The sequence below is a fragment of the Procambarus clarkii genome, chromosome 46 (genome assembly GCF_040958095.1).
Source record: "Procambarus clarkii isolate CNS0578487 chromosome 46, FALCON_Pclarkii_2.0, whole genome shotgun sequence".
NCBI lineage: Eukaryota > Metazoa > Arthropoda > Malacostraca > Decapoda > Cambaridae > Procambarus > Procambarus clarkii.
Genome location: NC_091195.1, coordinates 9866234 through 9890902, shown reverse-complemented (window position 1 = coordinate 9890902; position 24669 = coordinate 9866234). Strand labels below are relative to the sequence as shown.

Here is a 24669-nt window from a genome sequence, read left to right as displayed (position 1 = left end):
CAGGAATTAGGTCACAGTGAAAGGAGATCTGTACCACGAGTCAAAGTCAAAGTGGTAAGTCATCTGAACCAAAAGTTTGGCGTCGCTAAATACTTCATGAAATTATTTATGCACAAGAATATATACAGCAGCGGAATGTTTCGAAAATTTATTATTCATGGAGTAGTCGCCCTTAATAAGTCTATATTTGTAATCAAAGTAGAAGGTTTGTCACCCTTAAGGTGACTATATTTGTAAACAATATAAGGTGTTTGTCACCCTTAAGGTGACTATATTTGTAAACAATATAAGGTGTTTGTCGCTCTTAAGGTGACTATATTTGTAAAGAAAATAAGGTGTTTGTCTCCCTTAAGGTGATTATGTTTGTAAACAATATAAGGAATCTTTCGTCCATAAGGTTGTAAACATATATGTAAACAATGTAAATCTGAATTACTATATTAAACATGATGAATGAAGCCCTTTGCGAAATTTTGGTATTAATAAATAACTCTTAAAAATTATGGTGGAAAATATGAATATTTACCAAGATACTGCAGGTGAGGAAGGTGAGGCAGGTGACGGATGAGGACGGGCAGTTGCTGTAGTGTGAGGCGCAGGCGGAGGCTCTTGAGGGTGTGAGGCAGGATGGGTATGACTGCCTCAGACAAGACACCAGCAAACTTCTCTAAGGTACACTTACTGCCGGGGGCTGTCACCCTCTCCAGACATTGTTTTCGTATATCACTTTTCTCTTTGCTGTCTAAACTATAGTCAAGATCTAAGGTTATGGTTACCTTCATTTTTGCCAGCACTGACAGTGTAGACAGGCGCTGCTTTAGTTGGGGTGTATCGTTTATGTTTAGGTAAATGTTCTCAGGTGTCACCTTCTTAAGAACAAGCGGCAGGACAACCCACGAGTCAACACTATATATTACCCACACTTGTTCTGTACGCAGCTTCTCACACACGGCTTGGATGACGTGCTCACTCCCGCGGGACTCTGCTACATGCTTCAACAGCTCGTCAGTCTTATCTGTAACCATCTCGAACAGGTCAATTATGTGAGTAATGAACTTGTGCTCTACTCCCCGGGCACACAGCACCCCGGTAGTGCTGACTAAAATGTTCTGCCATCTGGGGAGCTCCCTAAACTCTTGTTGCACGGCACTAATATCAAACTTTGACCCTCTCAGGTGATCTCGCAAGGAGCGTTTTTCCTTACGTACAACATCCACCAAGAGGTCAATGATTATAGACCTTACCCCTGACACACGGTGTGATGCTGGATCACCTCGGTCTTGCTCAGCCCTCAACAAGAGAGCGACCAGCCTCCTGCTGGCACAATACTCCTGGTACCTGGCGTGAAAATAGCCAAACACCCACACCACACTGAGGCCCCGACGGTAGCTGGTTCTTGTGAAATAGTTGGACAAGACCTCCTCCTGCGGCAGTCCCAGAGTGTCACACTTCTCCCTAATCTCCGCTTCCGTCTCCGGCCAAAGGTCGTACTCCTTCCTCAGGACCCCTCTTAAACTAATCTCTTCTAAGAACCTCAAAAACTTTCTCACATTTTCGTCACATTTTCCTTTGGGTTCGGTCACGTGTTTGTCTGTGAGTCTGGACACTAATTTGTTGGTTATGAAGTCATGAATCTTCTCGTAGACTTGAGTGTTTGTGGTGAGGTTGTTAAATTCTTCTGGAGCCTCGACACACAGCAGCGCCAACAAGGTCAAGGTGAGTGGAGTGTTGAGGTACTCACCCAGGAACTGACTCATCTGCTCCAGCCGCTGGGTAAACCTCCCTGTGATGACACGCCGTTGGCACTCTTCCTCCACCAGCACCTTGATGGTTCTCTCGGCGAACTCCACGCGACGTTCTGGAGTGATGCCCAAGACGAGGATGTTGCAGCGAGGTCTGGTGTGTGGGACGAGCTGTGACAGGTGTTGGTCCCACCCCGGCCGTGTGGTTATCACCAACCTCACATCCTTGCCAGGCAGGTGTAACAGCTCCTTCACCAGCCTTCCTGAATGGTCGTTGACCTCGTCGTAGCCGTCAATCAGGACTAATATATTTAAGCTCAAGATTATCTCCTTAAACAGCTGGAAGTCGACACCAGAATCACTAAGTGTTTGAGGCAGCAACTGGCGGAGGAGACCATCGAAGGTATTAAGATGTGTGTCCCTGCACTGTACATAGAAAACGAGGTCCACAGTGCCCAGGTGACGTATGGCAGCAGGGTCCTCTACCCACTTCTCGAGGATGAGCTTGAGTAAAGTTGTCTTGCCCATACCACCTTCCCCCGTCAGGAGGACACACTCAGGGACTCTTCCGTCCTCTCGTCTCATACTCAAGATGTGTTCATAATCTATATCCTGACCCTTGGCAGCGTGGGAGGGTCTTGTGCTCTCCTGACCCTTGGCAGCATGGAAGGGTCTTGCCCCTATGACGGGATCTTCAAGGAGTCGCAGTCGTGTAAAAGCAAGACTTGGGTTGTAGTTAATGTTGAGGTGGAGCCAGGGTGCGGGAACAATCTGGTACAGCAGTTTATACCCGCCAGTTAGCTCCTGCTTGCTCATCTGCTTAACCTCTTCTGTGATGTGGCTTCTGAACATCTTAATCTCCTGGCGGAGCTGAGGCAAGTACGCCACCACATCTGAGGGATCCAGCGGCTCTCTGACCTTCGCTAGCAGATCACCAATATACTTGGTGACATCTCTGGTCACGTGGTCCACATCCTGGCTGTTTGTCCCACACCGGACGCCGGCCTCAGCCAGCATCTTAGCCAATAAGTCACTGAGCTCCGTCAGTGTTGACGTAAGATCTTGCTCTGACATTCTCACATTATCATGGGCCAACGTGTTTCGGTGTTGCTTCAGGCTGTAAATGAGGTGTTCAAGTGATGGTCCCCGAGGCCCTGGAGTGGTCCACGTGGGGTCATTCATCTCAGCCAGACCACACACACGTTGCAGGAGTTTATACAACAGGGTGATGTCAAAAGTTGCCGCGTCAGAGGAAGCTTCGAGTTTATCCCTCTGGTGATCATCGAAGACACGCTCTACTGAGCATTGGTGTACCCCAAGTCCTGAGTGAGGTAAGTCACTACTGGGAAGGTGCCCCGGTACGACCACATAAACACACTTGCTAGCGCGTCTCGTCCTGCCTTAGTCACAGCCAGTCCATACCGCAGTCTGTTCACATCTTCCGGTTGGATAACAGGACTCGAGGCCGCCATATTGGGCCGTATGATTCTCACCTCACACAACTGTTGTCAAGTTTCACACAAGCAGTAAATGTCCCACGCTGGTTTTGTTATTATATTATGTTTAAAAACATAACATTGTTTCTCACTGTCGGAGACGGGCAGCTTGTTAGGCTTGTGTAGGCCTTCCTAAGCCAACGACAGACCTTCCTCAGGATGCATCCCTCAACAGTTGACTAATTTCCAGGTTTATGTTTACTGCTAGGTGAACAGAGGTATCAGGAGGCTGAGCATCTCACACTGCCAGGGAATCAAACTCGGATCTAATCGGTGATGATCCGACTGCATTAACCACAATACAGTCACTTAATTGACCAAAAATATAAGTGATTTCCAAATAAACCAAATTTTACAAAATGTGTTCACATGTTAATGCAATATTCGGTTCCAGCTTTATTTGTTATTTTCAATTTGTTCTTTAACTAGTTAATTTCTTCTGTCTTTATACTCTTCAGAATTCTGTCATCTGGAAGAACAATTTAACGTTATTAAAACAAGATGTTAGTGTTAAACATTGGGTCAGAAATACATTTTTGAGATCACTAAAACAAATAAAATTCCAAAGTCTGCCTCCTGCATTTTGTTTTATTTTATAACTTAAAACTTGTCAATATTTTGACCTAACTCCTGTGATCATTGTGGTGTTGGCTTCTGGTTTAGGTAGAGTAATGGTGCTCATTTTCTCACACAGAAATATACAGTGTAGCATTTAGTAATGTTATTCTCTGCCTTTATCTTGCTCTTGTAAGGACCTATTTAGATTATGCAGTTCAGTTTGGTCAACATACAATTTACTGGACATAATTTAACTTGAACCCGTAAAGAGAAGAATGACAAAGTTGATCTCAGGAATTAGAAATCTCCCTTATTAAGAGAGATTAAGGAAGCTATGTTTACACATTCTTCGGAAAGTATAGTTGATATTATTGATGTTGTCAAAAGGATGAAAAGTTATATCGAAGGTAGAAATAATAAGTTGTTAACTATATCAACACAAAATAGAACAAGAAATGATAAATCTGTATCAATAAGAAATAATGTCTGCTTCTCTGTCTATGCGAGCTAGAAGACCCTACTCAGGGAGCTAGCCTCACCTAATTTCTAACAGTAATTCCTGCTGGGTATGTGCCCAACAGGGAATGGCATATATGTAGGGAGTACAACTTTAAAGAGTACCAAAGCTACCCCCTACCACGAACTTTGCTATATCATATTAATTAGGCTTTGAATTATTTATTTATTTTCTTGCAAGGGTTCCCAGCTGAGCTTCTGTGTAGATCGCCCTCTCCCCCTCCGCTCTCTTGTGGACAATATTCACAGTATAATGTTAACAACTTACATGGAGTTTACTACAAGTAAACTTCCGTCCCCTGAGAGTCTCTTATAGGAGCAATGATGGAGGGCCGCGTAGGGGCTCATCATATAAAATGGCCGCCTAGAGGCACATAAAATGGCCGCCTAGAGGTACATAAAATGGCCGCCTTGAGGCACATAAAATGACCGCCTAGAGGTACATGAAGGGGCCGCCTAGAGGAACATAAAGGGGCCACCTAGAGGTACATAAAGGGCCGCCTAGAGGCACATAAAGGGGCCGCCTTGAGGAACATAAAGGGGACGCCTAGAGATACATAAAGGGGCCGCCTAGAGGTACATAAAGGGGCCACCTAGAGGTACATAAAGGGCCGCCTAGAGGTACATAAAGGGGCCGCCTAGAGGAACATAAAGGGGACGCCTAGAGGTACATAAAGGGGCCGCCTAGAGGCACATAAAGGGCCGCCTAGAGGTACATAAAGGGGCCACCTAGAGGAACATAAATGGGCGCCTAGAGACATATAAAAGGCCGCCTAGAGGCACATAAATGGCCGCCTAGAGGTGCATAAAGGGCCGCCTAGAGGTACATAAAGGGCCTCCTAGAGGCACAGAAAGGGCCCGCCTAGAGGTACATAAAGGGGCCGCCCAGAGGCACATAAAAGGCCGCCTAGAGGCACATAAAGGGGCCACCTAGAGGAACATAAAGGGGCGCCTAGAGGTGCATAAAGGGCCGCCTAGAGGAACATAAAGGGCCTCCTAGAGGCACATAAAGGGCCCGCCTATGGGTATATAAAGGGCCGCCTAGAGGTGCATAAAGGGCCACCTAGAGGTACATATAAGGCCGCCTAGAAGCACATAAATGGCCGCCTAGAGGCACATAAAGGGCCACCTAGAGGTACATAAATGGACCGCTTAGAGGCATATAAAGGGCCGCGTAGAGGTACATAAAAGGCCTCCTAGAGGCACATAAAGGGCCGCCTAGAGGTATATAAAGGGGCCGCCTAGAGGTGCATAAAGGGCCACCTAGAGGTACATATAAGGACGTCTTGAGGTGCATAAAGGGCCTCCTAGAGGCACATAAAGGGCCGCCTAGAGGTATATAAAGGGGCCGCCTAGAGGTATATAAAGGGCCGCCTAGAGGTACATAAAGGGGCCGCCTAGAGGTACATAAAGGGCCGCCTAGAGGCACATAAAGGGCCGCCTAGAGGTACATAAATGGACCGCTTAGAGGCATATAAAGGGCCGCCTAGAGGCACATAAAAGGCCTCCTATAGGCCCATAAAGGGCCGCCTAGAGGTATATAAAGGGGCCGCCTAGAGGTCCATAAAGGGCCGCCTAGACGCATATAAAGGGGCCGCTTAGAGGTACATAAAGGGCCGCCTAGAGAAATATAAAGGGCCACCTAGAGGCACATACAGGGCCGCTTAGAGGCATATAAAGGGCCGCCCAGAGGCACATAAACGGTCCGCCTAGAGGTACATAAAAGGGCCGCTTAGAGGCACATAAAGCGTCCGCCTAGAGGTACATAAAGAGGCCGCCTAGAGGCACATTTAAGGCCGCCTAGAGGCACATAAAGGGGCCGCCTGGAGGTACATAAAGGGGCCGCTTAGAGGTACATAAAGGGCCGCCTAGAGGAACATAAAGGGGTCGCTGAAAGGTACATAAAGGGCTGCCTAGAGGTACATAAAGGGCCGCCTGGAGGTACATAAAGGGCCGCCTAGAGGTACATAAAGGGGCCGCTTAGAGGCACATAAAGGGCCGCCTAGAGGTACATAAAGGGCCGCCTAGAGGTACATAAAGGGCCGCCTAGAGATACATAAAGAGACCGCCTGGAGGTACATAAAGAGGCCGCCTAGAGGCACATAAAGGGCCCGCCTATAGGCGTTTAAAGGGGCACCTAGAGGTATATAAAGGGCCGCCTAGAGGAACATAAAGGGCCGCCTAGTGGTACTTAAAAGGCCACATAGAGGAACATAAAGGGCCGCCTAGAGGCACATAAAAAGGCTGCCTAGAGGTGCATAAAAAGGCTGCCTAGAGGTACATAAAAAGGCCGCCTAGAGGTGCATAAAGGGGCCGCGTAGTGGTACTTAAAAGGCCAAATAGAGGAACATAAAGGGCCGCCTAGAGGTAGATAAAGGGGCCGCCCAGAAGCACATAAAGGGCCACCTAGAGGCACATAAAGGGCCGCCTAGAGGCTCATAAAAAGGCCGCCTAGAGGTGCATAAAGTGGCCGCCTAGAGGTACATAAAGGAGCCGCCAAGGCGTACATAAAGGGCCGCCTAGAGGTACATAAAGGGCCGCCTAGAAGTACATAAATGGGCCGCCTAGAGGTACATAAAAAGGCCGCCTAGAGGTACATAAAGGGCCGCCTGGAGGTACGTAAAGGGGCCGCCTAGAGGCACATAAAGGGCAGCCTAGAGGTGCATAAAGGGGCCGCCTAGCAGTACATAAATGGGCCACCTAGAGGTACATAAAAAGGCCGCCTAGAGGTACATAAAGGGCCGCCTAGAAGTACATAAATGGGCCGCCTAGAGGTACATAAAAAGGCCGCCTAGAGGTACATAAATGGGCCATCTAGAGATACATACAAAGGCCGCCTAAAGGCACATAAATGAGCCACCTAGAGGTGCATAAAGGGCCGCCTAGAGGCGCAAAAAAGGCCGCCTACAGGTACATAAAGGGCCGCCTACACTCGCAAAAAGGGGTAACCTACATGGACATAAAGGGCCGCCTAGAGGTACATAAAGGGCCGCCTAGAGGTACATAAAGGGCCGCCTAGAGGTACATAAAGGGCCGCCTAAAGGCACATAAAAGGCCGCCCAGAGGTACATAAAGGGGCCGCCTAGAGATACATAAAATGCTGCCTAGAGGTGCAGAGAGAGCCACCTAGAGGTGCATAAAAATGTCGACTAGAGGCACATAAAGGAGCCACCTAGAGGCACATAAAGGGCCGCCTAGAGGCATATAAAGGGCCGCCTAGAGGTGCATAAATGGCCGCCTAAAGCGACATAAAGGGCCGCCTAGAGGCACATAAAGGGCCGTCTAGAGGCACATAAAGGGCAGCCTAGAGGTGCATAAATGGCCGCCTAAAGCGACATAAAGGGCCGCCTAGAGGCACATAAAGGGCCGTCTAGAGGGACATAAAGAGCCGCCTAGAGGTACATAAAGGGGCCGCCTAGAGGTACATATAATGGCGCCTTGAGGTACATAAAGGGGCCGCCTAGAGGTACATAAAGGGCCGCCTAGAGGTACATAAAGGGGCCGCCTAGAGGTACATATAATGGCGCCTTGAGGTACATAAAGGGGCCGCCTAGAGGCACATAAAGAGGCGCCAAGATGTACATAAAGGGCCGCCTAGAGGTACATAAAGGGCCGTCTAAGGGAAAATAAAGGGACCACCTGGAGGCACCTAAGGGCCACATTTAGGCACATAAATAGGCCGTCTAAAGGCACATAAAGGGCCGCCAAGAGGTACATAATGGGTCCGCATAGAGGCACATAAAGGGCCGCCTAGAAGCACATAATGGAGCCGCCTAGAGGCACATAAAGGGGCCGCCTAGAGGTACATAAAGGGCCGCCTAGATGGTAAATAAAGGGGCCGCCTAGAGGCACATAAAAGGGCCGCCTAGAGATAAATAAAGGACCGCCAAGAGGTACATAATGGGTCCGCCTAGAGGTACATAAAGGGCCGCCTAGAGGCACATAAAGGAGCCGCCTAGAGGCACATAAAGGGCCGCCTAGAGGCACATAAAGGGCCGCCTAGATGCACATAAAGGGGCCGCCTAGAGGCACATAAAGGGCCGCCTAGAGGCATATAAAGGGCCGCCTAGAGGCACATAAAGGGCCGCCTGGAGGCACATAAAGGGCCGCCTAAAGGCACATAAAGGGCTGCCTAGAGGTACATAAAGGGCCGCCTAGAGGCACATAAAGGGCCGCCTGGAGGTACTTAAAGGGGCACCTAGAGGTATATAAAGGGATCGCCTAGAGGCACATAAAGGGCCGCCTAGATGTACATAAAGGGCCTCCTAGAGGTACATAAAGGGCCGCCTAGAGGTACATAAAGAGCCACCTGGAGGCACATAAAGGGCCGCCTAAAGGCACATAAAGGGCCGCCTAGATGCACATAAAGGGGCCGCCTAGAGGCACATAAAGGGCCGCCTAGAGGCATATAAAGGGCCGCCTAGAGGCACATAAAGGGCTGCCTGGAGGCACATAAAGGGCCGCCTAGAGGTACATAAAGGGCCGCCTAGAGGCACATAAAGGGCCGCCTGGAGGAACATAAAGGGGCCACCTAGAGGTACATAAAGGGCCGCCTAGAGGCACATAAAGGGCCGCCTAGAGGTACATAAAGGGCCGCCTAGAGGCACATAAAGGGCCGCCTTGAGGAACATAAAGGGGACGCCTAGAGATACATAAAGGGGCCGCCTAGAGGTACATAAAGGGGTCACCTAGAGGTACATAAAGGGCCGCCTAGAGGTACATAAAGGGGCCGCCTAGAGGAACATAAAGGGGACGCCTAGAGGAACATAAAGGGGCCGCCTAGAGGCACATAAAGGGCCGCCTAGAGGTACATAAAGGGGCCGCCTAGAGGCACATATAGGGGCCGCCTAGAGGTACATAAAGGGGCCACCTAGAGGAACATAAATGGGCGCCTAGAGACATATAAAAGGCCGCCTAGAGGCACATAAATGGCCGCCTAGAGGTGCATAAAGGGCCGCCTTGAGGTACAAAAACGGCCTCCTAGAGGCACATAAAGGGCCCGCCTAGAGGTACATAAAGGGGCCGCCCAGAAGCACATAAAAGGCCGCCTAGAGGCACATAAAGGGCCACCTAGAGGAACATAAAGGGGCGCCTAGAGGTGCATAAAGGGCCCGCCTATGGGTATATAAAGGGCCGCCTAGAGGTGAATAAAGGGCCACCTAGAGGTACATATAAGGCCGCCTAGAAGCACATAAATGGCCGCCTAGAGGCACATAAAGGGCCACCTAGAGGTACATAAATGGACCGCTTAGAGGCATATAAAGGGCCGCGTAGAGGTACATAAAAGGCCTCCTAGAGGCACATAAAGGGCCGCCTAGAGGTATATAAAGGGGCCGCCTAGAGGTGCATAAAGGGCCACCTAGAGGTACATATAAGGACGTCTTGAGGTGCATAAAGAGCCTCCTAGAGGCACATAAAGGGCCGCCTAGAGGTATATAAAGGGGCCGCCTAGAGGTATATAAAGGGCCGCCTAGAGGTACATAAAGGGGCCGCCTAGAGGTACATAAAGGGCCGCCTAGAGGCACATAAAGGGCCGCCTAGAGGTACATAAATGGACCGCTTAGAGGCATATAAAAGGCCGCCTAGAGGCACATAAAAGGCCTCCTAGAGGCCCATAAAGGGCCGCCTAGAGGTATATAAAGGGGCCGCCTAGAGGTACATAAAAGGGCCGCTTAGAGGCCCATAAAGGGCCGCCTAGGGGTATATAAAGCGTCCGCCTAGAGGTACATAAAGAGGCCGCCTAGAGGCACATTTAAGGCCGCCTAGAGGCACATAAAGGGGCCGCCTGGAGGTACATAAAGGGGCCGCTTAGAGGTACATAAAGGGCCGCCTAGAGGAACATAAAGGGGTCGCTGAAAGGTACATAAAGGGCTGCCTAGAGGTACATAAAGGGCCGCCTGGAGGTACATAAAGGGCCGCCTAGAGGTACATAAAGGGGCCGCTTAGAGGCACATAAAGGGCCGCCTAGAGGTACATAAAGGGCCGCCTAGAGGTACATAAAGGGCCGCCTAGAGATACATAAAGAGACCGCCTGGAGGTACATAAAGAGGCCGCCTAGAGGCACATAAAGGGCCCGCCTATAGGCGTTTAAAGGGGCACCTAGAGGTATATAAAGGGCCGCCTAGAGGAACATAAAGGGCCGCCTAGTGGTACTTAAAAGGCCACATAGAGGAACATAAAGGGCCGCCTAGAGGCACATAAAAAGGCTGCCTAGAGGTGCATAAAAAGGCTGCCTAGAGGTACATAAAAAGGCCGCCTAGAGGTGCATAAAGGGGCCGCGTAGTGGTACTTAAAAGGCCAAATAGAGGAACATAAAGGGCCGCCTAGAGGTAGATAAAGGGGCCGCCCAGAAGCACATAAAGGGCCACCTAGAGGCACATAAAGGGCCGCCTAGAGGCTCATAAAAAGGCCGCCTAGAGGTGCATAAAGTGGCCGCCTAGAGGTACATAAAGGAGCCGCCAAGGCGTACATAAAGGGCCGCCTAGAGGTACATAAAGGGCCCCTAGAAGTACATAAATGGGCCGCCTAGAGGTACATAAAAAGGCCGCCTAGAGGTACATAAAGGGCCGCCTAGAAGTACATAAATGGGCCGCCTAGAGGTACATAAAAAGGCCGCCTAGAGGTACATAAATAGGCCATCTAGAGATACATACAAAGGCCGCCTAAAGGCACATAAATGAGCCACCTAGAGGTGCATAAAGGGCCGCCTAGAGGCGCAAAAAAGGCCGCTTACAGGTACATAAAGGGCCGCCTACAGGCGCAAAAAGGGGTAACCTACATGGACATAAAGGGCCGCCTAGAGGTACATAAAGGGCCGCCTAGAGGTACATAAAGGGCCGCCTAGAGGTACATAAAGGGCCGCCTAGAGGTACATAAAGGGCCGCCTAAAGGCACATAAAAGGCCGCCCAGAGGTACATAAAGGGGCCGCCTAGAGATACATAAAATGCTGCCTAGAGGTGCAGAGAGAGCCACCTAGAGGTGCATAAAAATGTCGACTAGAGGCACATAAAGGAGCCACCTAGAGGCACATAAAGGGCCGCCTAGAGGCATATAAAGGGCCGCCTAGAGGTGCATAAATGGCCGCCTAAAGCGACATAAAGGGCCGCCTAGAGGCACATAAAGGGCCGTCTAGAGGCACATAAAGGGCCGCCTAGAGGTGCATAAATGGCCGCCTAAAGCGACATAAAGGGCCGCCTAGAGGCACATAAAGGGCCGTCTAGAGGGACATAAAGAGCCGCCTAGAGGTACATAAAGGGGCCGCCTAGAGGTACATATAATGGCGCCTTGAGGTACATAAAGGGGCCGCCTAGAGGTACATAAAGGGGCCGCCTAGAGGTACATAAAGGGCCGCCTAGAGGTACATAAAGGGGCCGCCTAGAGGTACATATAATGGCGCCTTGAGGTACATAAAGGGGCCGCCTAGAGGCACATAAAGAGGCGCCAAGATGTACATAAAGGGCCGCCTAGAGGTACATAAAGGGCCGTCTAAGGGAAAATAAAGGGACCACCTGGAGGCACCTAAAGGGCCACATTTAGGCACATAAATAGGCCGTCTAAAGGCACATAAAGGGCCGCCAAGAGGTACATAATGGGTCCGCATAGAGGCACATAAAGGGCCGCCTAGAAGCACATAATGGAGCCGCCTAGAGGCACATAAAGGGGCCGCCTAGAGGTACATAAAGGGCCGCCTAGATGGTAAATAAAGGGGCCGCCTAGAGGCACATAAAAGGGCCGCCTAGAGATAAATAAAGGACCGCCAAGAGGTACATAATGGGTCCGCCTAGAGGTACATAAAGGGCCGCCTAGAGGCACATAAAGGAGCCGCCTAGAGGCACATAAAGGGCCGCCTAGAGGCACATAAAGGGCCGCCTAGATGCACATAAAGGGGCCGCCTAGAGGCACATAAAGGGCCGCCTAGAGGCATATAAAGGGCCGCCTAGAGGCACATAAAGGGCTGCCTGGAGGCACATAAAGGGCCGCCTAATGGCACATAAAGGGCCGCCTAGAGGTACATAAAGGGCCGCCTAGAGGCACATAAAGGGCCGCCTGGAGGTACTTAAAGGGGCACCTAGAGGTATATAAAGGGATCGCCTAGAGGCACATAAAGGGCCGCCTAGATGTACATAAAGGGCCTCCTAGAGGTACATAAAGGGCCGCCTAGAGGTACATAAAGAGCCACCTGGAGGCACATAAAGGGCCGCCTAAAGGCACATAAAGGGCCGCCTAGAGGTACATAAAGGGCCGCCTAGAGGCACATAAAGGGCCGACTGGAGGTGCATAAAGGGCCGCCTAGAGATACATAAAGGGCCGCCTAGAGGTACATAAAGGGCCGCCTAGAGGCACATAAAGGGCCGCCTGGAGGTACATAAAGGGCCGCCTAGAGATACATAAAGGGCCGCCTAGAGGTACATAAAGGGCCGCCTGGAGGCATATAAAGGGCCACCTCTAGGTACATAAAGGGCCGCCTAGAGGCACATAAAGGGCCGCCTAGAGGCACATAAAGGGCCGCCTAGAGGCACATAGAGGGCCGCCTAGAGGCACATAAAAGGGCCGCCTAGAGGCATATAATGGGGCCGGCAAGAGGTAAATAAAGGGGCCGTGTAAAGGTATATAAAGGGCCGCCTAGAGGCACATAAAGAGCCGCCTAGAGGCACATAAAGAGCCGCCTAGAGGCACATAAAGAGCCGCCTAGAGTTACATAAAGGGACCGCCTAGAGACACATAAATAGGTCGCCTAGAGGTACATAATGAGGTCACCTAGAGGTACATAAAGGGCCACCTAGAAGTGCATAAAGGGCCGCCTAGAGGTACATAAAGGGGCCGCCTAGAGGTACATAAAGGGGCCGCCTAAAGGCACATAAAGGGGCCGTCTAGAGGTACATAAAGGGGCCGCCTAGAGGTACATAAAGGGGCCGCCTAAAGACACATAAAGGGACCGTCTAGAGGTACATGAAGGGCCGCCTAGAGGCACATAAAGGGGCCGCCTAGAGGTACATAAAGGGGCCGCCTAGAGGCACATAAATGGGCCGCCTAAAGCTACATAAAGGGCCGCCTAGAGGTACATAAAGGGGCCGTCTAGAGGCACATAAAGGGGGCCGCCTAGAGGTACGTAAATGGGCCGCCTAGACGTACATAAAGGGCCGCCTAGAGGTACATAAAGGGGCCGCCTAGAGGCACATATAGGGGCCGCCTAGAGGTACATAAAGGGGCCACCTAGAGGAACATAAAGGGGCGCCTAGAGACATATAAAAGGCCGCCTAGAGGCACATAAATGGCCGCCTAGAGGTGCATAAAGGGCCGCCTAGAGGTACATAAAGGGCCTCCTAGAGGCACATAAAGGGCCCGCCTAGAGGTACATAAAGGGGCCGCCCAGAGGCACATAAAAGGCCGCCTAGAGGCACATAAAGGGGCCACCTAGAGGAACATAACGGCGCGCCTAGAGGTGCATAAAGGGCCGCCTAGAGGTACATAAAGGGCCTCCTAGAGGCACATAAAGGGCCCGCCTATGGGTATATAAAGGGCCGCCTAGAGGTGCATAAAGGGCCACCTAGAGGTACATATAAGGCCGCCTAGAAGCACATAAATGGCCGCCAAGAGGCACATAAAGGGCCACCTAGAGGTACATAAATGGACCGATTAGAGGCATATAAAGGGCCGCCTAGAGGTACATAAAAGGCCTCCTAGAGGCACATAAAGAGCCGCCTAGAGGTATATAAAGGGGCCGCCTAGGTGTGCATAAAGGGCCACCTAGAGGTACATATAAGGACGCCTTGAGGTGCATAAAGGGCCTCCTAGAGGCACATAAAGGGCCGCCTAGAGGTATATAAAGGGGCCGCCTAGAGGTATATAAAGGGCCGCCTAGAGGTACATAAAGGGGCCGCCTAGAGGTAAATAAAGGGCCGCCTAGAGGCACATAAAGGGCCGCCTAGAGGTACATAAATGGACCGCTTAGAGGCATATAAAGGGCCGCCTAGAGGCACATAAAAGGCCTCCTAGAGGCCTATAAAGGGCCGCCTAGAGGTATATAAAGGGGCCGCCTAGAGGTCCATAAAGGGCCGCCTAGAGGCATATAAAGGGGCCGCTTAGAGGTACATAAAGGGCCCGACTAGAGACACATAAAGGGGCCGCTTAGAGGTACATAAAGGGCCGCCTAGAGAAATATAAAGGGCCACCTAGAGGCACATACAGGGCCGCTTAGAGGCATATAAAGGGCCGCCCAGAGGTACATAAACGGTCCGCCTAGAAGTACATAAAAGGGCCGCCTAGAGGCACATAAAGCGTCCGCCTAGAGGTACATAAAGAGGCCGCCTAGAGGCACATTTAAGGCCCCCTAGAGGCACATAAAGGGGCCGCCTGGAGGTACATAAAGGGGCCGCTTAGAGGTACATAAAGGGCCGCCTAGAGGTACATAAAGGGGTTGCTGAAAGGTACATAAAGGGCTGCCTAGAGGTACATAAAGGGCCGCCTGGAGGTACATAAAGGGCCGCCTAGAGGTACATAAAGGGGCCGCTTAGAGGCACATAAAGGGCCGCCTAGAGGTACATAAAGGGCCGCCTAGAGGTACATAAAGGGCCGCCTAGAGATACATAAAGAGACCGCCTGGAGGTACATAAAGAGGCCGCCTAGAGGCACATAAAGGGCCCGCCTATAGGCGTTTAAAGGGGCACCTAGAGGTATATAAAGGGCCGCCTAGAGGAACATAAAGGGCCGCCTAGTGGTACTTAAAAGGCCACATAGAGGAACATAAAGGGCCGCCTAGAGGCACATAAAAAGGCTGCCTAGAGGTGCATAAAAAGGCTGCCTAGAGGTACATAAAAAGGCCGCCTAGAGGTGCATAAAGGGGCCGCCTAGAGGCACATAAAGGGGCCGCCTAGAGGTGCATAAAGGGCCACCTAGAAGTGCATAAAGGGCCGCCTGGAGGCACATAAAAGGCCGCCTAGAGGCGCATAAAGGGCCGCCTAGAGGTACATAAAGGGCCGCTTAGAGGCACATAAAGGGCCGCCTAGAGGTACATAAAGGGCTGCCTAGAGGCACATAAAGGGCCGCCTAGAGGTACATAAAGGGCCGCCTAGTGGTACTTAAAAGGCCACATAGAGGCACATAAAGGGCCGCCTAGAGGTAGATAAAGGGGCCGCCCAGAAGCACATAAAGGGCCGCCTAGAGGTGCATAAAAAGGCTGCCCAGAGGTGCATAAAGGGGCCGCCTAGAGGCATATAAAGGGCCGCCTAGAGGTACATAAAAAGGCCGCCTAGAGGTGCATAAAGGACCGCCTAGAGGTACATAAAGGGCCGCCTAGAGGCACATAAAGGGCCGCCTAGAGGTACATAAAGGGGCCGCCTAAAGGCACATAAAGGGACCGTCTAGAGGTACATAAAGGGCCGCCTAGAGGCACATAAAGGGGCCGCCTAGAGGTACATAAATGGGCCGCCTAGAGGCACATAAATGGGCCGCCTAAAGCTACATAAAGGGCCGCCTAGAGGTACATAAAGGGGCCGTCTAGAGGCACATAAAGGGGGCCGCCTAGAGGTACGTAAATGGGCCGCCTAGACGTACATAAAGGGCCGCCTAGAGGAACATAAAGGGGCCGCCTAGAGGCACATATAGGGGCCGCCTAGAGGTACATAAAGGGGCCACCTAGAGGAACATAAAGGGGCGCCTAGAGACATATAAAAGGCCACCTAGAGGCACATAAATGGCCGCCTAGAGGTGCATAAAGGGCCGCCTAGAGGTACATAAAGGGCCTCCTAGAGGCACATAAAGGGCCCGCCTAGAGGTACATAAAGGGGCCGCCCAGAGGCACATAAAAGGCCGCCTAGAGGCACATAAAGGGGCCACCTAGAGGAACATAAAGGGGCGCCTAGAGGTGCATAAAGGGCCGCCTAGAGGTACATAAAGGGCCTCCTAAAGGCACATAAAGGGCCCGCCTATGGGTATATAAAGGGCCGCCTAGAGGTGCATAAAGGGCCACCTAGAGGTACATATAAGGCCGCCTAGAAGCACATAAATGGCCGCCTAGAGGCACATAAAGGGCCACCTAGAGGTACATAAATGGACCGCTTAGAGGCATATAAAGGGCCGCCTAGAGGTACATAAAAGGCCTCCTAGAGGCACATAAAGGGCCGCCTAGAGGTATATAAAGGGGCCGCCTAGAGGTGCATAAAGGGCCACCTAGAGGTACATATAAGGACGCCTTGAGGTGCATAAAGGGCCTCCTAGAGGCACATAAAGGGCCGCCTAGAGGTATATAAAGGGGCCGCCTAGAGGTATATAAAGGGCCGCCTAGAGGTATATAAAGGGGCCGCCTAGAGGTACATAAAGGGTCGCCTAGAGGCACATAAAGGGCCGCCTAGAGGTACATAAATGGACCGCTTAGAGGCATATAAAGGGCCGCCTAGAGGCACATAAAAGGCCTCCTAGAGGCACATAAAGGGCCGCCTAGAGGTATATAAAGTGGCCGCCTAGAGGTCCATAAAGGGCCGCCTAGAGGCATATAAAGGGGCCGCTTAGAGGTACATAAAGGGCCCGACTAGAGACACATAAAGGGGCCGCTTAGAGGTACATAAAGGGCCGCCTAGAGAAATATAAAGGGCCACCTAGAGGCACATACAGGGCCGCTTAGAGGCATATAAAGGGCCGCCCAGAGGCACATAAACGGTCCGCCTAGAGGTACATTAAAGGGCCGCCTAGAGGCACATAAAGCGTCCGTCTAGAGGTACATAAAGAGGCCGCCTAGAGGCACATTTAAGGCCGCCTAGAGGCACATAAAGGGGCCGCCTAGAGGTACATAAAGGGGCCGCTTAGAGGTACATAAAGGGCCGCCTAGAGGTACATAAAGGGGTCGCTGAAAGGTACATAAAGGGCTGCCTAGAGGTACATAAAGGGCCGCCTGGAGGTACATAAAGGGCCGCCTAGAGGTACATAAAGGGGCCGCTTAGAGGCACATAAAGGGCCGCCTAGAGGTACATAAAGGGCCGCCTAGAGATACATAAAGAGACCGCCTGGAGGTACATAAAGAGGCCGCCTAGAGGCACATAAAGGGCCCGCCTATAGGCGTTTAAAGGGGCACCTAGAGGTATATAAAGGGCCGCCTAGAGGAACATAAAGGGCCGCCTAGTGGTACTTAAAAGGCCACATAGAGGAACATAAAGGGCCGCCTAGAGGCACATAAAAAGGCTGCCTAGAGGTGCATAAAAAGGCTGCCTAGAGGTACATAAAAAGGCCGCCTAGAGGTGCATAAAGGGGCCGCCTAGAGGCATATAAAGGGGCTGCCTAGAGGTGCATAAAGGGCCACCTAGAAGTGCATAAAGGGCCGCCTGGAGGCACATAAAAGGCCGCCTAGAGGCGCATAAAGGGGCCGCCTAGAGGCATATAAAGGGGCCGCCTAGAGGTACATAAAGGGCCGCCTAGAGGCACATAAAGGGCCGCCTAGAGGTACATAAATGGACCGCTTAGAGGCATATAAAGGGCCGCCTAGAGGCACATAAAAGGCCTCCTAGAGGCCCATAAAGGGCCGCCTAGAGGTATATAAAGGGGCCGCCTAGAGGTCCATAAAGGGCCGCCTAGAGGCATATAAAGGGGCCGCTTAGAGGTACATAAAGGGCCCGACTAGAGACACATAAAGGGGCCGCTTAGTGGTACATAAAGGGCCGCCTAGAGAAATATAAAGGGCCACCTAGAGGCACATACAGGGCCGCTTAGAGGCATATAAAGGGCCGCCCAGAGGCACATAAACGGTCCGCCTAGAGGTACATAAAAGGGGCGCCTAGAGGCACATAAAGCGTCCGCCTAGAGGTACATAAAGGGCCGCCTAGAGGCACATTTAAGGCCCCCTAGAGGCACATAAAGGGGCCGCCTGGAGGTACATAAAGGGGCCGCTTAGAGGTACATAAAGGGCCGCCTAGAGGTACATAAAGGGGTCGCTGAAAGGTACATAAAGGGCTGCCAAGAGGTACATAAAGGGCCGCCTGGAGGTACATAAAGGGCCGCCTAGAGGTACATAAAGGGGCCGCTTAGAGGCACATAAAGGGCCGCCTAGAGGTACATAAAGGGCCGCCTAGAGATACATAAAGAGACCGCCTGGAGGTACATAAAGAGGCCGCCTAGAGGCACATAAAGGGCCCGCCTATAGGCGTTTAAAGGGGCACCTAGAGGTATATAAAGGGCCGCCTAGAGGAACATAAAGGGCCGCCTAGTGGTACTTAAAAGGCCACATAGAGGAACATAAAGGGCCGCCTAGAGGCACATAAAAAGGCTGCCTAGAGGTGCATAAAATGGCTGCCTAGAGGTACATAAAAAGGCCGCCTAGAGGTGCATAAAGGGGCCGCCTTGAGGCATATAAAGGGGCCGCCTAGAGGTGCATAAAGGGCCACCTAGAAGTGCATAAAGGGCTGCCTGGAGGCACATAAAAGGCCGCCTAGAGGCGCATAAAGGGCCGCCTAGAGGTACATAAAGGGCCGCTTAGAGGCACATAAAGGGCCGCCTAGAGGTACATAAAGGGCCGCCTAGAGGCACATAAAGGGCCGCCTAGAGGTACATAAAGGGCCGCCTAGAGGTACATAAAGGGCCGCCTAGTGGTACTTAAAAGGCCACATAGAGGCACATAAAGGGCAGCCTAGAGGTAGATAAAGGGGCCGCCCAGAAGCACATAAAGGGCCGCCTAGAGGTGCATAAAAAGGCTGCCTAGAGGTGCATAAAGGGGCCGCCTAGAGGAATATAAAGGGCCGCCTAGAGGTACATAAAAAGGCCGCCTAGAGGTGCATAAAGGGCCGCCTAGAGGTACATAAAGGGCCGCCTAGAGGCACATAAAGGGCCGCCTAGAGGTACATAAAGGGCCGCCTAGAGGTACATAAAAAGGCCGCCTAGAGGTGCATAAAGGGCCGCCTAGAGGTACATAAAGGGCCGCCTAGAGGTGCATAAAGTGCCGAATAGAGGTACATAAAGGGCCGCCTAGAGGCACATAAAGGGCCGCCTAGAGATATATAAAGGGCCGCCTTGAGACACATAAAAGGCCGCCTAAAGTTGCATAAAGGGCCGCCTAGAGGTGCATAATGGGGCCGCCTAGAGGTACATAAAGGGGCCGCCTAGAGGCACATAAAGGGGCCGCCTAGAGGTACATAAAGGGCCGCCTAGAGGTACATAAAGGGCCGCCTAGAGGCACATAAAGGGCCGCCTAGAGGTGCATAAAGGGCCGCCTAGAGGTACATAAAGGGCCGCCTAGAGGCACATAAAGGGCCGCCTAGAGATATATAAAGGGCCGCCTAGAGACACATAAACGGCCGCCTAAAGTTGCATAAATGGCCGCCTAGAGATGCATAAAGGGCCGCCTATAGGCACATAAAGGAGCCGCCTACAGGTACATAAAGGGCCGCGGAGTACATAAAGGGCCGTCTAGAGGCACATAAAGGGACTGCCTAGAGGCACATAAAGGGCCGCCTAGAGGTACATAAAGGAGCCGCCTAGAGGCACATAAAGGGCCGCCTAGAGGTACATAAAGGGGCCGCCTAGAGGTACATAAAGGGCCGCCTAGAGGTGCATAAATGGGCCGCCTAGAGGTACATAAAGTGCCGCTTAGAGGTATATAAAGAGACCGGCTAGAGTTACATAATGGGCCGCCTAGAGGTACATAAAGGGCCGCCTAGAGGTACATAAAGGGCCGCCTAGAGGTACATAAAGGGCCGCCTAGAGGTACATAATGGGCCGCCTAGAGTTATATAAAAAGGGCGCCTAAAGGTACATATATGGCCGCCTAGCGGTACATATTGGGCCACCTAGAGGTACGTAACCCTTACCCTGCTCAGGGGTCCTTGGGACATTTACACCCCTGTGCGCAAGAAAAAAAAAATCAAAATTTTTTTTTCGTCTTCTAAACATGTTAATTTGTGTCCCCTGAGCACGGCGAAAACAATCGTAGGTGACATATTTTGGGCGCAATTGACCGAGGAAGTCTGGCAAAAAGTTTGCGTTGACAGGGCGGTCATCAGACCTGGTCAGCGTCACCCCCGCTGACAGATGGGAGTTGCCACAAAGATATTATTACTTAATTGTTTCAATGTCTTCGATTGATTTTTTCTTAGTTTTTTGAAGTAATATTATTCAATAGTGTGTATTGTAATATATTTATATAATAAAAGTGGTGAATAATCGCTATACTCAAAAGTATGATGTGCATATTAGTGATTCAATTATTAAGTTTATAAAACAATGAACAAGTAGTTTTGCTGCTATTACACTCTATACACAGGTTATATATAAGTATCTGCATGTTTTGGTCACCATAACGAACCACTAAGTTAGTGCAGTCCCTATACACAGAAGGCGGCTGGCGGCTCCCTCACTCTTTCAAGGTCACACGCACTAAACTTTCTCCCCCAACAATACCTTTTGCAGTGTTATTACCCTATATACCCATATTATATATAAATATCTCTATGTTGTATGCACGGTAACTGTACACCTAAGCTTGTAGTGCGCCCAAAGAGCATAGTGGCCACCCTCTAAACAGCTAGACAAGTCATGCAGACGACGTCACCTCCGTCACCCATATGGCTCCTCCCAGCATAATCCTTTTGCTGTTATTACACTAATACACACATTATATATAAGTATCTACATTTGTGTTCACCATAGAGAACCACTGACCTGGTATGGTGAATGCAAACAATAACAGCTAGCCACACAGTAAACGATGCTGTCTCCCTCCGTCTCTCAGCATCACTCCTCCCACAGCGCTAATTATTACAACAATCCTGCTATTATCACAACCCTGGTTATTTATAACACAGTCATTGGTCATCTGTAATATTGTCATCGCTAAATAATAACAATTATATATTTATTTAAACATTTTTCGGCGATGCTGTGGTCACAAGCTGAACAGCAATGCTGTTCGTTCATGCTGCGTGCGCCGGCCTTGGTTGCTCCAACAGTACTGTGCCTCTCACACCTCAGAATATTGCCCACGATATTTTTTTAAAATGGCATCTGTTTACAAGAGCCCCGAGGAAGCTACTGTGAACCCCGTGTAGCCGCGGGCCATTTGAATCAGGCCTGGCACCCTATGGCGTATATATACGCCATGCGCACCATGGGACATGTTACTCAGGGCGTATATATACGCCATGCGCACCATGGGACATGTTACTCAGGGTGTATATATACGCCATGCGCACCATGGGACATGTTACTCAGGGCGTATATATACGCCATGCGCACCATGGGACATGTTACTCAGGGTGTATATATACGCCATGCGCACCATGGGACATGTTACTCAGGGCGTATATATACGCCATGCGCACCATGGGACATGTTACTCAGGGTGTATATATACGCCATGCGCACCATGGGACATGTTACTCAGGGCGTATATATACGCCATGCGCACCATGGGACATGTTCCTCAGGGCGTATATATACGCCATGCGCAGTTTAAAGGATAAAGAGCCGCCTAGAGGTATATAAAGAGGCGCCTAGTGGTACATAATGGGGCCACCTATAGGTACATAAAAGACCGCCGAGAAGTACATAGAGGACAACCTAGAGGTACATAAAGGACCGCCTAGAGGTACATAAAGAGGCGCCTAGAGGTACATAATGGGTCTTCTGGAGTTACAAAAAGGGCCACCAAGAGGTACATAAAGGGCCGACTAGAGGCATATAAAGGGCCGCCTTGATGTGCATAATGGGTCGCCTTGATGTTCATAATGGGTCGCCTGGAGGTACATAATGGGCCGCCTAGAGGTACGTAAGAGGCCGCTTAGAGGTACATAAAGGACCGCCTAGAGGCACATAGAGGGGCCACATAGAGGTATATAAAGGGCCGCCTAGAGGTACATAAAGGGCCGCCTAGAGGCACATAAAGGGCCGCCTAGAGGTACATAAAGGGCCGCCTAAAGGCACATAAAGGGCCGCCTAGAGGCACATAAAGGGCCGCCTAGAGGTACATAAAGGGCCGCCTAGAGGTACATAAAGGGTCGCCTAGAGACACATAAAGGGCCGCCTAGAGGCACATAAAGGGCCGCCTAGAGGTACATAAAGGGTCGCCTAGAGACACATAAAGGGCCGCCTAGAGGCACATAAAGGGCCGCCTAGAGGTACATAAAGGGCCGCCTAGAGGCACATAAAGGGCCGCCTAGAGGCACATAAAGGGCCGCCTAGAGGTACATAAAGGGCCGCCTAGAGGTACATAAACGGCCGCTTAGAGGCACATAAAGGGGCCGCCTAGAGGCACATAAAGGCGCCGCCTAGAGGCGTATATGGGGGCTACCTAGCAGTAAATAGGTACTAGTGAGTTAGACGACTGTTGCTGGCTGCTGCCTGGGTGTGTGTGTGTGGGGGGGGGGGGGGGGGAGTTAGTTAGGTAGTAACAGTTGAGTGATTGACAGTTGAGAGGCGGGCGGAAAGAGCAGAGCTCAACCCCCACAAGCACAACTAGGTCAATACAGAGAAAGAGGAAGACACATAAGTAAACACGCAGAGAGAGAGACAGACACAGATACTGATCTGGGGTATCTCACATAGTAACAACATAAGAATAACATGAACTGCATAGCACCCATTCTTCCTTACCACACCGCTCCCATTTATATTCTCCCAAACTCATTCACGTGTGTCTAACCTACACTTGAAACAATCCGCCGATCCCACACCTATTGTTTTACCTGATAATTTGTACATAAATCAACAACCGTTTCCATACGAACATTGACACACGTCTTTCATGAATATAAACTTGTCCAATTTATATCCAGTGTTACCTTAATTTTTTGTATTTAAAACCTTATTTATATCCTATCTATCTATTTATATATTTCAATAATCTCGCCCCTTATTCGTCTACTTTATAGAGAATGTGAATTTAGTTTTTCTTAATCTCTCTTCATAAAGGAGGTTTCTAATTCCTGTTATTGATTGTTATTATTCTCTGAACAAGACCAAGTGAACTTATGTTCATTCTGTAATACAGAGACCAACAATGAACAGTATAATCCAACTGGGGCTCAACAAGGGCAGGAGCAAGGTGAACAATTCTATTAGATATATTGGTGCTACAACATCTAGAAATATATCCCAGAATACTCTTACCTTTATTCAATATATTTATGTACTAAACTGAAACTTCCAGTCTTTCAAGTAACTTGAATAACCTGTCTTCCTTCTGAACTAGCAACAGTCTTCCTTCTGAACTAGCAACAGTCTTCCTCCTGAACTAGCAACAGTCTTCCTTCTGAACTAGCAACAGTCTTCCTTCTGAACTAGCAACAGTCTTCCTTCTGAACTAGCAACAGTCTTCCTTCTGAACTAGCAACAGTCTTCCTTCTGAACTAGCAACAGTCTTCCTCCTGAACTAGCAACAGTCTTCCTTCTGAACTAGCACAAGTCTTCATTCTGAACTAGCAACAGTCTTCCTTCTGAACTAGAAACAGTCTTCCTTCAGAACTAGCAACAGTCTTCCTTCTGAACTAGCAACAGTCTTCCTTCTGAACTAGCAACAGTGTTCCTTATGAACTAGCACCAGTCTTCCTTCTGAACTAGCAACAGTCTTCCTTCTGAACTAGCAACAGTCTTCCTTCTGAACTAGCAACAGTCTTCCTTCTGAACTAGCAACTGTCTTCCTTCTGAACTAGCAACAGTCTTCCCTCTGAACTAGCACAAGTCTTCCTTCTGAACTAGCAACAGTCTTCCTTCTGAACTAGAAACAGTCTTCCTTCTGAACTAGCAACAGTCTTCCTTCTGAACTAGCAACAGTGTTCCTTATGAACTAGCAACAGTCTTCCTTCTGAACTAGCAACAGTCTTCCTTCTGAACTAGCAACAGTCTTCCTTCTGAACTAGCAACAGTCTTCCTTCTGAACTAGCAACAGTCTTCCTTCTGAACTAGCAACTGTCTTCCTTCTGAACTAGCAACAGTCTTCCTGAACTAGCAACAGTCTTCCTTCTGAACTAGCAACAGTCTTCCTTCTGAACTAGCAACAGTCTTCCTTCTGAACTAGCAACAGTCTTCCTTCTGAACTAGCAACAGTCTTCCTTCTGAACTAGCAACAGTCTTCCTTCTGAACTAGCAACAGTCTTCCTCCTGAACTAGCAACAGTCTTCCTTCTGAACTAGCAACAGTCTTCCTTCTGAACTAGCAACAGTCTTCCTTCTGAACTAGCAACAGTCTTCCTTCTGAACTAGCAACAGTCTTCCTCCTGAACTAGCAACAGTCTTCCTTCTGAACTAGCAACAGTCTTCCTTCTGAACTAGCAACAGTCTTCCTTCTGAACTAGCAACAGTGTTCCTTGTGAACCAGCAACAGTCTTCCTTCTGAACTAGCAACAGTGTTCCTTCTGAACTAGCAACAGTCTTCCTTCTGAACT

General features: G+C 50.1%; 1 protein-coding gene across 1 annotated transcript in view; it reads right to left on the bottom strand.

Annotated features, from left to right (window-relative positions):
- Positions 1–500: 500 nt before the first annotated feature.
- The window catches only part of LOC138350534 (uncharacterized), a 29309-nt gene continuing 5140 nt past the window's right edge, over positions 501–24669 (bottom strand). The window contains exon 2 of the mRNA XM_069301541.1: positions 501–3707. Within this exon, the coding sequence (XP_069157642.1) occupies positions 501–2924 (2424 nt within the window). The 5' untranslated portion in view covers positions 2925–3707. The remainder of the gene's footprint in view (positions 3708–24669) is intronic.